This window comes from Nicotiana tabacum, chromosome 7 (genome assembly GCF_000715075.1).
Source record: "Nicotiana tabacum cultivar K326 chromosome 7, ASM71507v2, whole genome shotgun sequence".
Taxonomy (NCBI): Eukaryota; Viridiplantae; Streptophyta; class Magnoliopsida; order Solanales; family Solanaceae; genus Nicotiana; species Nicotiana tabacum.
The window spans coordinates 165482455-165494980 of NC_134086.1; the positions used below are offsets into that span (position 1 = coordinate 165482455).

Consider the following 12526-nt stretch of genomic DNA (forward strand, 5'->3'; position numbering starts at 1 on the left):
TAATAGAGCAGTGGCTATTTTTGCTCAACATTAGAATTGCTGAATAAAAAATAAATACTACCTTAAATAGTGGCTACCCCATGCCATTTTTACATCTTAGGGGTTTTGAGGAAAATTTTATTTTGTGTCTCATACAACTGACACTAGTTGTATGAGATATCTTTTTTATCTCACAGTTTTGTGGACCCGGATTTTTGTAAACCCAGAAATGTAAGATTGAGGTCCACAAATTTGTGAAACGAAAATGAGCCTTACACAACTAAAGTCAGTTGTGTGAGGCACACAATAAAACTTCTCGGGTTTTGAGGTCTCATGAATAAAAGCAAATAAACTTCACATAAAATTGTATATCATTAATTTGGTATGTTACTAACATTTATGTTTCTAGTAAGTGGAATGAAGATATTTGTAAAGTAGTATTCTGGTGCTAATTTTCGATTGAACCAGGTGCGTATGCTTGAAGAGTTAAATTAAAAGGCAGACAATAAAATGAGCCGATAGAAGAAAAGAAAAGAGATATGAATATTATAGGAGTTTAATCAACCTCGAAATTAAAGAGAGAAATGCATATCATTGAGACGGTATATTAATATATCTTCGTGTATTTGAATATTCAAGTCATATTGAATTTTCACGATATTCAAAAAGGCAGATATTCTTAAGCTATGGGATTAACATCCAGCCACTTGTATTTATGCCATTTTAATTAGTCATCCTCTAATTTTAAAGTCTTGCACTAGAGTTAATAAATCAAGATATAGCTTAACTATTTTAATGTTCCAGCAGTTGTGCTTTTCTGATTAGCAACATTTTCAAAGTACTGGCTTTAGTATATGTGCGTTGTACGTGTGCCTAACCTTAATCAATAAAGTACATAAAGAACATGTAAATCAAATTATCAAATGCTAAGTTTTAAAATACCTACATTAAATTAATATTTTACAATAAGTAACTTAGTACACAGAAAAGTATAAGGAGTTGTCATTTGTTTAAATGAATACCAAAGATAAAAAGACTAATGACAAAAAAAAAGAAGGTATTTTAGAATACCTCATTTGTTGTTGTTTGTTGACGCTGTTACTCAGCCTTAGAACTCTTGATCTAGTAAGTTAGGGAGAACTCCCCAACCACTATGTATAAGGATGGCCGGTAATGACAACTCACTTAGAATATATTTTATCTTTTAAAGTATTATGCTTATTGTTTGCCGTTTGTATTTTAACAATTTGACTCTTAATACTATATTATAACAGATTTATATGATGAACTTCGAAAAGAATGACTTGAATTTTTCAGAAATTAGTTAAATCAAAGTCTTTTTTGGTTAATTAATTTTAGGACTTAATTATTTATTGTTAATATTTTTGTTTATTAAAATCTTAATATTATCTCTCCCAAGTTTTAATATCTAACTGTAATTATAAATTTTTCGGTAAGAATTCCATACTCAGAATAATAAAAAAATCACTCTGACATATCACTTTTGAATTTGTATATTAGTATAACCATTAATGTTATTGAATCTTATGAGCACTTCTCTTTCTTTTGTATTCTTAAAATTAAATATTTTATGTTAAGCTTGATACTTGAATTCTAAAAAATTGGAATTGATGAACTTTTGAGATTACTACTTTAGTGATCGCTGGATATTTGTTCTTGCTCCCAAGCATAATTTAATAATAAAAAATTTAGTTGATATCAAAATTCTAAATATAAAAAAATAATTAAATAATCATGTTTAAACAAAATACCCGTAAACTTTTAAAAAGAACTCCTAAGACCGGAGAATAAGAGGAAATTAGGATAACTAAACCTAAATCTTTGTAACAAAAAAAAAAATACTCATACACCTAATATAAAAAGAATACTCGTGAAGTGCTTGGATTTAATACCCTAAACCTAGATAGAGTTTATATGAAGTATTAGGGAAATAACTAAGAGAGTATTTCTAAATATATCGAAATAATTAAATGAGTATTCCTACAGTTTAGGAAAATAACTTAAATTACTATTTTGTCCAACGTGAAAGCTAGTTTTAAAGGGTAAAAAAAAATGAACGATAGTTCGCTAAAGGTTTTCGTGCTTTTAATATAGTATAGGTATAGATAGATAAATATAGATGGATAGATTTGAATATATCAAGCCTTCATTGGAGTATACAAGTTAATCTATATTAGGATATATTATGTGTTTTATTAATTCAAACTGAGACGACTGACGACTTTTTGGTCATAAATGTAATCCTACTTAAATAACATAAAAGCGAAGAACTTGAATAATTATTAATTTTTCAATCGTCACTTATGAGAGTCGAGATATAGTATTTATTATTTTCAATGACTTCTACTTCTTAAATTTTTATTTTATTATTCAAATATATTATTTGATAATAGTTACGTGCCTTTTTAACATTATGTAATCATTGTTATGAGGTAGCATCTTGTTTTACGTGCAAATATAGTTCCACAGAAATATATTTTCTTTACATAACTTGTTTTTACTTCGTTAGACAATTATTAGGAGTAGAAAATTTGACTTCCGTAGATATCAATTAATTTCCTTGCATAAAATTTAGAAGTACTAATTAATTAATTAATTAATATAAGAAAATAATAATAAAGCTTTTATAAATTAAAGATACAATGTATGTGCAAATTAGGACTCGTACAAGTTAAAATAAGAAAATATTTAGTAGTCAATATTTTAGTTGATTTCAAAGTCTTAATTATTAGAAATATAATTAAATTACTATTTTGCCTAGTGCGAAATCTATTTTAAAAGGATAAAAAAGACGAACAATATTTCATTAAGGGCCTTCGTGCTTTTAATATAGTGTATAAATTAACCAAAAGCTTGTAAATGTATTGACTACAAGCTAGATTGACTGATAAAATGGTAAGAAAATATTTTGATGGGCAAATAAGGAGAAGGTAGGAAGCAACGACAAAAGAGTAAATATCAAATTTTCTTTATCTAATTTAAATTTTTTAGTTTCTTTCAATTAATCTGTTTTGTCTGGCATTTTCGTAAGGTTGACTGTAAACTAACATGATGCCTTGTAATATGATGCACGAACAACAAAATCCTGTACGCATGTTTTAATATATATTAGTTATCTTTGGTACCCAAAAAAAAATGATGCTAAGACAAAAGTAAATATACTTCTATTATTTGGTTCATTTAGATGGTACTAATTAATTCATCACTTAAGATCTTAGTATCACCAATAATATACTAAAGGAAATTATCCATTAGGAGATATGATTTTTATTCATCTTGCGAAAATGGTACTAGAAAATCATTTCTTATAAAAAGATAAAGAATTAATTAACTGTAAAATAAAAGTGAAGAATAAGCATAATAATCTTTAAACAAACGGAAATCTTTTAGTAAAGAATAGAATCAAATTTGAACGACCAAACGTGAAGTGAATGGTACAAGAGAGAGGAACAAAAGAAGGGATAAAATTGCATTTTACGGTATTTGCCAACTCAATTATAGAGGAAATGAGCCTTTGTCGCCATTACAACATTGAAATTAAGAACGTGTCCTTTAAAAGTAAGCTTATAAAACTAAAATCCGCAAACTCAATTATCCTAGAAGTGTTATTTGTACATTTGCCCCTTTATAATTTTCAAATTAAGAATATGATCTTAACAGACACAACAAACACAAGGTGAAACTGTAGAGGACGAAACGATATAACAGACGGAACAAAGTGGCCACAACAGAGATTCCTTGAGGATCACTTATTAAGAGGATATTTTCCTTTTCAAAGATTCGACGAAAATAATGAGAGGGATCACTCCGCCACCGAAGTTCACGGTTCCGTCGCCGGAAGATGACGCCGCGGATATACTCCGACCAAACACCGTCATCCCCGGCGGCATAAACGTCGGCGCTGGGTTGCGAAAGAAGGGGACGGGGATACGGTCATGGCTTCTATTGGATTCAACTGGACAGACTCAAGTTGTGGAGGTCGGAAAACATGCTATTATGCGCCGAACTGGACTTCCGGCCCGTGATCTTCGTATATTGGACCCGCTTCTATCGTATCCGTCTACTGTATTGGGCCGTGAACGGGCTATCGTCATTAATTTGGAGCATATCAAGGCTATTATTACGGGCCAGGAGGTCCTCTTGCTCAACGCTAGGGATCCCTCTGTTTCTCCTTTCGTTGAAGAGCTTCAACGGAGAATTTTGCGCCATTATCAAGCCACCAAGTCCCAGGTTTTTCTGTCGTCGGATTATATACTATGAGAAATTTATGCCTAAGGATTCATTAGATGTATAAGAATTTATTAGATATTTTTTTTTTATGCTTTAACCTAACAAAGCGGAGTGGATATAGAGGATTCATATAACTGAGCCCAACTTAGAAATTGATGAATAAAATTTGTTACTCTTCTAGGTCTTTAGTTGATGATTTGATGATATTATAATATGTCCAATTTTTGGCTTTTATTACTAGTTTGTACATTGCCAGCGTTACTGCTGCAGGTTTATTGGATAGTGTCATGTTTGAGTTGTCTACTCGGAATTTCCGGTTTTCCAGTTTCGTGATTATTGCTTATTGGTGTAAAGAAGTTGCATTATACTCCATTCTATGGAATAATGTATGTATGATAGTGGTGTCCGGCCCAGCTTACGCCCCCAACTAATCCACCGGGGGCAGTCTATTATCGCCTACTCCACATGTGCTGGGTAAACTTGTAAATCATGACCGTAGCAGATGAGCTCATGCTGCACGGGACTCTTGGGATCTCAATGATTCAACCACTCAATCATGCCCTTGGGGACTAACTATATGTATCTAGACCATCTAACTAGAATCTTTAAGTGCCTTCTCATTCTATTTTATAGTAGACTGTTTTTTTGCAACTTCAGGTTTTTGATGCTCAGAGTTTTAGTTATTATGACCTATCTCAATTGGGATAACTTATATGGGCTCAAATTAAAACGTTGTGCTTATATCTGCTTTGATCCCAGAGGGGGGACTTATCCGCATGATTTTAATTCTCTGTTGATCTGATAAAATGTGGTAATTGTGAATAAGGAAGCTGGAGGGGGTTGCGATAATGCTGACTGGACAAATCTGTATGACCCAGAAGAGCCACAATCCGGAGCAGTTTCTCCTCCAAACTTTTCTGCTAGCTTCCGAGCAAAGGATGAGAACAAGGCTGATGGGAAGCAGCAAGCTGGTGAGAACCGAGATGGGCCGAAGCTTCTCCCATTTGAGTTTGTTGCTTTGGAGGCATGCCTGGAGGCTGCTTGCAGTTGTTTGGATAATGAGGTGAAGAATAATTCTATTGCTTTATTCAAATGTGCTAAACACACTAGATCTTAAGTGCTCCATTGGAGTTGGTTATTTTTCCACTGTCGTTGTTGCTCACTTTTAGTTTCTTCTCTCTTTTTGGTCTTTGTTTGTGTTCTTCTATTTCAAGCAGGCTCGAACACTGGAGCAAGAAGCTCATCCTGCTTTAGATAAGCTGACATCAAAGATTAGTACTCTTAACTTGGAACGTGTTCGTCAAATCAAAAGCCGCTTGGTTGCTATTACAGGACGTGTTCAGAAGGTATACAGTGGATAAAGAATCTGCATTTCTCGGTAGACTAGCGGTGTTGGTTAACTATTACTGAATAACGCCATGAAAAAATTCGTAGTGGTGTCAAATAGTTTAGATGCTAGTTTTATCTGTATATTTTATGCTTTTGATATCGAAACGATCTATTCATTCTTACACTTCTTCTATAATTCCAACAAACCTCAAGGCATGGAAATTTGCAAGGTATATGTCAATATTAATGATATATTTAAGGAATGCCAATCAATTGAAGTTTATCCATATGTATATTTCTTTAGGAAAGCTGATAATGAGAGAAAATGTATTTTCCTGTTAGAAGGTCAACATGCACTGCTCTATAGTCTTCTAGTAAGTGTTTCACACTTACCATTTGTTAGAATGGTTCAGTTTTGAGGTACTGGCTGTTATAGTCTGCATATTACTTGTAGATCAAAGCCTCATAATTGATTTCCAGCGCCACTCATAGAGAAGTCTCTCATTTGCTGATTTCAAAAAATTAAGGAAATGCTGTAGTTTGTTTCTTTTTCCTTTTAATGTCGTCATGTACTTTGATAGACAAATGGTTGCAAAATGAACTACTGTATCTTCTGTTTGAGTGGTTGCTATGAAATGTACCATCTACACATTTTTTGGTACTCAAATCGGCATTTGTTCATTGGTAGGTCAGAGATGAACTGGAGCATCTACTAGATGATGATGAGGATATGGCTGAGATGTATTTGACTGACAAGCTGATGGAACAACTTGAAAATTCTTCTGTTTCCTCTATAAGTGGGCAAGATGGCATCAATGAGGAAGTTATTCAGTTGAACATTGATGATAGGTATGTTATACATTGATGATACCTTGCTGTCTTTGCCTTGATATCTTTCCTGTTCCTTTGTGTTTCAGAACCACCTCTTATTTGAAAACTAGACGGATCTTCCTTATGGCCTGTTTGGCCAAAAGTGCTTCTTTCTTGGGTCAAATGTGCTTTTTTTTTAAATCTAAAGTTAAGGTGTTTCGCCAAGCTTTTAGAAGGAAAAAAGTGGTTTTGAGTAGAAGCAGAAGCAACTTTTGATAAGCAGAAAAAAAGTAGTTTCTCCCTCGAAGCACTTTTCTAAAAGCACTTTTGAGAAAGATACGCTTAGAATCAGTTTTTAAAAGGCAGGTCAAACACTAATTGCTGTTCAAAAGTGCCTTTTGAATTAATTAACCAAACTCAAACTGCCTCTCACCAAAATTACTTTTTTGAAAAGTACTTTTTAGAAAAACGCTTTTCAAAATAAGCTGATTCTAGAAGCTTGGGTCATCAACATGTTGAGAGCCTGAGCAGTCTTTTCCTAATTTCAAAATTGTTCCTGGAAAACTGCTGCTGCATTAGTATATAACTAAAATGCATTGGGGAGAGCCAGGATGGCCAAGTCATTACAATAAATTAATCTAAGAGCTATTTTATCCACATCTTCTCTTCCATTCAAAAAGTAAACAATTAAAAATAACCTTGACAGATGATAAAAGATCTTTGGAGGAGCTGAATCTGCACATTCACCACTGATATGGATCTCCAGTCTGCAGTCCTTTTCCCTGCTTCTTTTACTTCCAGAGTTTTTTCACAATTGTTTGAGTAACTAAATAAAATTTCTTCTCGAATAGAGTCAGTTACCTTGATGCTTACATAATCTTGATTAGCATTACTATTTCTGGCTGATCTTATGTGCCGGAAGAGCATGTACTTATGATAGTGTTAATGCTGCTTCCACCTGCGGAGATACTATTGGCCCTTTATTTTCTGAGGAAAAAACCTGAGATACTGTTGGTCCTTAACTGTGCTTGTATTTCTCTTTCGTCTGTTGTTTCATCATCCAAATTTGACCACATTGAGCATGTGAAGCAATGCATCATGTCTTCTCCTTGAAACGAGTGTCCCTGCAGCATATACTGCCTTATAACTCTTCTATAGGCTTCCATCAAACCGAATGGATCCCAGAGTCTGGGAAAATGGGTTTCTGTGGAGGATTTTCTTGACTTTCAAAACAATGCCTAGATTAAACCTACGACAAACTTTTCCTCAAATCTGGTCCTGAATACTGAGACATCTGCTGATCAATGCATTTTTTTTTTTTAAAATTACACTTGCGCGACCCTGAGAGGTGGTGCTGATGTCAATGCATTGTTTCACTGTTATTCCTAAATTTCAAGCTATTTGATATTTCAGGGTTCCTGTGGAAATCTCAATGGACGCAAATGCAGGTTCCACCAGTTATGATGCGGATGTTCCCCATATTGACAACCAGCAGGAACGGTTGTTTGGTGGTCCAAATGCTCTTAGCCGAGGTAGTCGTGGGACACATACTAGTACGACTCGAAGTGCCATAAGCAAACATCTTGACGTGGAGGAGCTTGAAATGCTCTTAGAAGCATACTTTGTTCAAATTGATGGTACATTGAACAAATTGAACACGGTGAGTGACGTAAAGAATGCTTTATGAAAAGTAATTTGACCTGAACTTGTTATCTAACGTCATACTTTGGAACTGGTACCTTGTTGTTTCTAGCTAACAATGATAATCGGGTGCGTAGTTGATGCAATAAATATTCATCTGGATGCTTGACCCTCTTTTGAAAAGGTGCATGAGTTGCCCATTATCATTGCATCAATTAAGCACCCGATTTACTAAGGTAAAAACTCAGACAATCTAATTTTACACATTAAGATTTCTTAAAATTCAACTGCCATGTTATGGACTTGTCTTTGTACTATTATGTACAAGTATGTAAATTTGAATACTTCTGTCCACAGCCTATAGTTTTTATTTTGAACTGCTGATTGCATAGAACTTTTATTAGCTGCTTCAAACTTCATTTTCCATTTTTCTCTATAAGCCACTTTTTTTTTAAAAATAAAGTAATTACTATGCGGGGAGAATCACCGTCTACAAAAAGTACAAATATATGATTCTCTACGAATCTCACCAATCATCTATGCTAATGGTAATCTCATCGTTGGACTGAAAGTTCACAAAAAGAAGAAAAAAACCCAAGAATCTTCCCCAAATTTGTACAGAAGAGTTTTCTGTCCGTCAGGGACTCTTCGATCTATTATTTCTTCAAATTGTCCAAATGAGTTTGAAGTCCCGTTTCTCTTTTTTTGCTTAATGATTAGCATTTAAGGATGTTGAGAGACATTGAACGTACAATTTTTTCTCCCAACTTTATTTGCTGTACTTTTATTTCTTAACAGGAAATAGGTTAGATTATCTAAAGAGACTATCTTTGTGACTTTGTCACAAAAAACTTAGAAATATGGAGCTTCTTGTTATGTTTGGTCCATGCCAGGGAGGCTTTGTAATAGAAGTAGACTCGTCTAATCAACTTAAAAATAATTAGAACCGAACTAGGATGCTCATGACAATAGTTGATGGCATGTCGCCTGAGTGGTATTTTTTCAGAGAGAAAAAGTGAAGGATTTTGGATGATATGCTGGGAGGAGAAAAAGAGAAGGCTTCGAAGTTTAAATCTCCTATAAGCCACCTAAGACTGGACATCTATGCAAATGTGTAGGTACAACTTTAAATCTGCAGTATCCAGAAAGAATTTTCGTGATCATATAAATAAATTAATGCTGTCAATCGAACATCTGATATTCAACTTGGATTATTGGTAATTAGCTCCAAAGTTAAGTAATTGAGAGTATGGTAAAAGAGCAAAAGAAGGTAATAGTTCCCAAACTCAAGGGTGCTACTGAGGAATGGAGATGGAAGAGTATCTGAAACAGAACAATGGGGTCAGCCCAGCTTCAGAAGGATGAGAGTCTACTGCAAAATCAACTATTCATTTATAGGGAAGGATGCTACAGTAATATTGAGGAATGGAGAAGGATGAATGACAGAAACAAAAATGGTGTCAGCCAAGCTTTAGAAAGATGCGAGTCTACTTCATATGAACTATTGGTTTATAGAGATGAGATGCTCAAAGAGGTAGATAATACTTCTTCAAAGTGGATTAAAGAAAAGGAAACAGATATAGGCAGCGATTGTGATGCCCTGACAAACAGGAAATAGAGGGTCGGATCTTGAGATGGATTGAATTATAGAACACTCTCCTAGCCAAGAACTTTTTAAATATATGAATCTCTCTTTTGAGAATATTTTTGCCCTCTGGTGACCGACAGTTAGTTACGAAATTATATCCCCATATTTGTGCACTTCTGTAAGGATTTGCACCATATGTTTATTCAACTGTATGGCTAACTCTCCTACGGAAAAGAGGATTTTGATGGTGAATTTTAGAGCCGGATGTTTGTTTTCAAATTCAATCTTTAATGAAGAGTAGCAGGTGGAGAAACTAAGACCCTGACAGTCGTCGAAGTTTCGGAATTCAGACAATTACCTTACATCCAAATAACATTTTGATTCTGTTATATTTACCAGATGAAGAAATCACATGAGTAAGCTTTATGTATTCTGATTTCTTTCTGCGATACGAGTTTTCCAATTAAAAAGACCAGTCCACTAAGAGCTGCATCAATACCTAGTTATAATTACATTTGGGAAAAAAACTTAGCTGTATTTAGAGGGAGAAGAAGATCCCATATATGCTGCTCCTTAGAGATTTTAGCCTATATGACAGTAGGATCAGGTACACCATTTCAGATGTATTATCATTCATAATTTGTAATGGTACAACCTAGATTATGCACAAATATTTCACATGTGCATTAGTAATGATCCAACCTAGATGATGCACAAACATTCTTCTAATTCGTCTTCTCTTGATATTGCCATATCCTAGTTTGACTTTCTCTTCAATCTAACCCCCCTTCTCACTTGGAGTATATTTTATTTGACTTTTCAAAGTTCGGATTCTAGATGAAACTACCATTGGATAAAAATATTGCATGTAGAATAGATTGTAATTGCAAATAACTACATTGATTTTGAAATAGTATTATCAGAGATGATCCTTTACTTGATCAACGGCCCTTTAAATGATCTTTCAAATATGTCAAGCCTCTAGTTTATGGCTGTTTCTCTATAGTACCAGTTGTTGCTTCATTGAATTATTGACTGCACAAGTCAAAATTTTACATTTACTATTGTATAAATGTCTTTGTTTCTACCTTATCCGGATTTAAATTTAAACTAATTTTGTAGCTACGTGGACAACACACTTATGCTGGACTTTAGTTTGTTCCGCTGTTATGATCTCTCTTATGAATCTATTTTCATTTCTTTAAAGCTGCGGGAGTATGTGGATGACACGGAGGACTACATCAACATCATGCTGGATGACAAGCAGAACCATCTTTTACAAATGGGCGTCATGTTAACAACAGCAACTCTTGTGGTGAGCGCCTTTGTTGTTGTGGCTGGAATTTTCGGCATGAATATTACCATTGAACTATTTGACGAAGCTAAAGCTGGGATGCCAGAATTCTTATGGACAATTGGTGGTGGTGCCACGGGCAGTCTCTTCTTATATGTGATTGCAATTGCCTGGTGTAAGCACAAGCAATTGCTGGAGTGAGTGCCTAGTGAGGCTTGCTCAGTTGGTAAACCACCTCCACCTACGGCCGTTAGTTCCTGAGTTCGAGTCACACTGGAGGGGAAGTGTGGGAACACTATAGTTCCTCCTAATTTGGGAGGGAATTAAAAAAAAAAGTTTGCTGGAGTGAGTGCCGAGTATTGTGAATATATTGGCGGAGAGTTAAATATGACCAAGTGCTAACTGAATTTACTAGTATACCCTATAGTTTTTTATATTACAAGCATCACTGTGCTTCGAAGTAATGATTCAACTTGAAAAGGTATAGCTCAACCATGTTGGATGATTTGTTTCAAGTGATAATAGCTTGTGGAATTGTTTTACGCGCAAGCATACTGATGGATTCTTTGTGCAATTTAACAAAATTCACTAGCTTTATCTCACCATTTTGCCAGTATATGACAGCATGAAAAGTAAAAAACATGAGCACCATTACTATTTGGAGACCACATTTCAAGGGGAAAAGGGGACGAAATACATCCTTAGAATGGTTTAAAAAAAAACAGTAAGCTTATCTATCTTGACTCCTTTCTTCTGCTTGTCTAATCAAAATCTTGGATTTATACTAATGGGAAATAAAGTTATTTATACATAATTCAAATTTAGAACTTAGAAGAGATGGAACCGGAGATTTACATAGAAGAGTTGAAAGACAAAAGGCGCTTCAGTTTTCTATAAAAACCGATAGGGTCTACCAGTCAATTGTGCCTCAATTAGAACGATATTATGATTATGAGTTAAAAGAAAATACCAGATACTCACAAAAATGAATGTAGTTTTAACTCGTAAGATAGGAACTGGACTCAGAATTTCAAAAAAGAATGTGAAATTGTGCTTCTCATTATTTGGTCTCATTTGGTGCTTGCAACTGAAACTAATTAAGTTTATAATGATCATTACAAATGACAATTCCTTCTTTTTTGTTGCTATTATTCTTCTTGGCTCCCTCTATTATAGCCCTTATGCATCAGCAACTTGAGAAACTGTGTGTCAAAAGTTAGTATTGAATGGTGAAGAAAAAGTTGCAGTAAATCGTTTGGTGAAACCCAATGGTGCATGTTTACATGAAAAAGACTGCAGTGTTGGCAGTGAGAGTTAAAGGCAAGTATAGATTGGAGCTGCGCTGGATTCAGTTCACCTTTACCTAAATGATCTGATAGTAATAATCAGATCTGATCTTTCTTGGTGGTCCTGTTTGGACTCATGTCATGACCTCGTAACTGCCTCCTATTTATGATGATAATGCCAGCTGTTTCTAATTGGGATACTTGTTAGATCATCTGTTATTCGGAATCTATTGGCCGGACCAGTTTGGATTCGCGCCTCATATACAGGACCAATTCATTTTAAAAACTCAAACTCGGTATGTCTTAATTAAAGGTGCGAGGATCTTATATAAATCCACATAAAACCGA

The 12526-nt window shown here is 34.4% G+C and overlaps 1 protein-coding gene across 1 annotated transcript; it reads left to right on the top strand.

The window, feature by feature from the left end:
- The first annotated feature begins 3651 nt into the window (after positions 1 to 3651).
- LOC107775786 (magnesium transporter MRS2-3-like) lies at positions 3652 to 11434 on the top strand. The gene is made up of 6 exons (XM_016595567.2): positions 3652 to 4230; positions 5057 to 5293; positions 5448 to 5576; positions 6248 to 6408; positions 7783 to 8029; positions 10806 to 11434. Exons 1-6 carry the CDS (start codon positions 3793 to 3795, stop codon positions 11091 to 11093), a joined length of 1500 nt encoding a protein of 499 aa, XP_016451053.1. The 5' UTR covers positions 3652 to 3792; the 3' UTR covers positions 11094 to 11434.
- The last annotated feature ends 1092 nt before the right edge of the window (positions 11435 to 12526 follow it).

What these genes read in the sequence shown, in the direction of transcription:
- LOC107775786 (XM_016595567.2), top strand. Translation starts at nt 3,793, where the DNA reads ATGAGAGGGATCACTCCGCCACCGAAGTTCACGGTTCCGTCGCCGGAA. An exon ending in ATCAAGCCACCAAGTCCCAG is followed by an intron (nt 4,231 to 5,056) that starts GTTTTTCTGTCG and finishes ATTGTGAATAAG; the next exon opens with GAAGCTGGAGGGGGTTGCGA. An exon ending in TTACAGGACGTGTTCAGAAG is followed by an intron (nt 5,577 to 6,247) that starts GTATACAGTGGA and finishes GTTCATTGGTAG; the next exon opens with GTCAGAGATGAACTGGAGCA.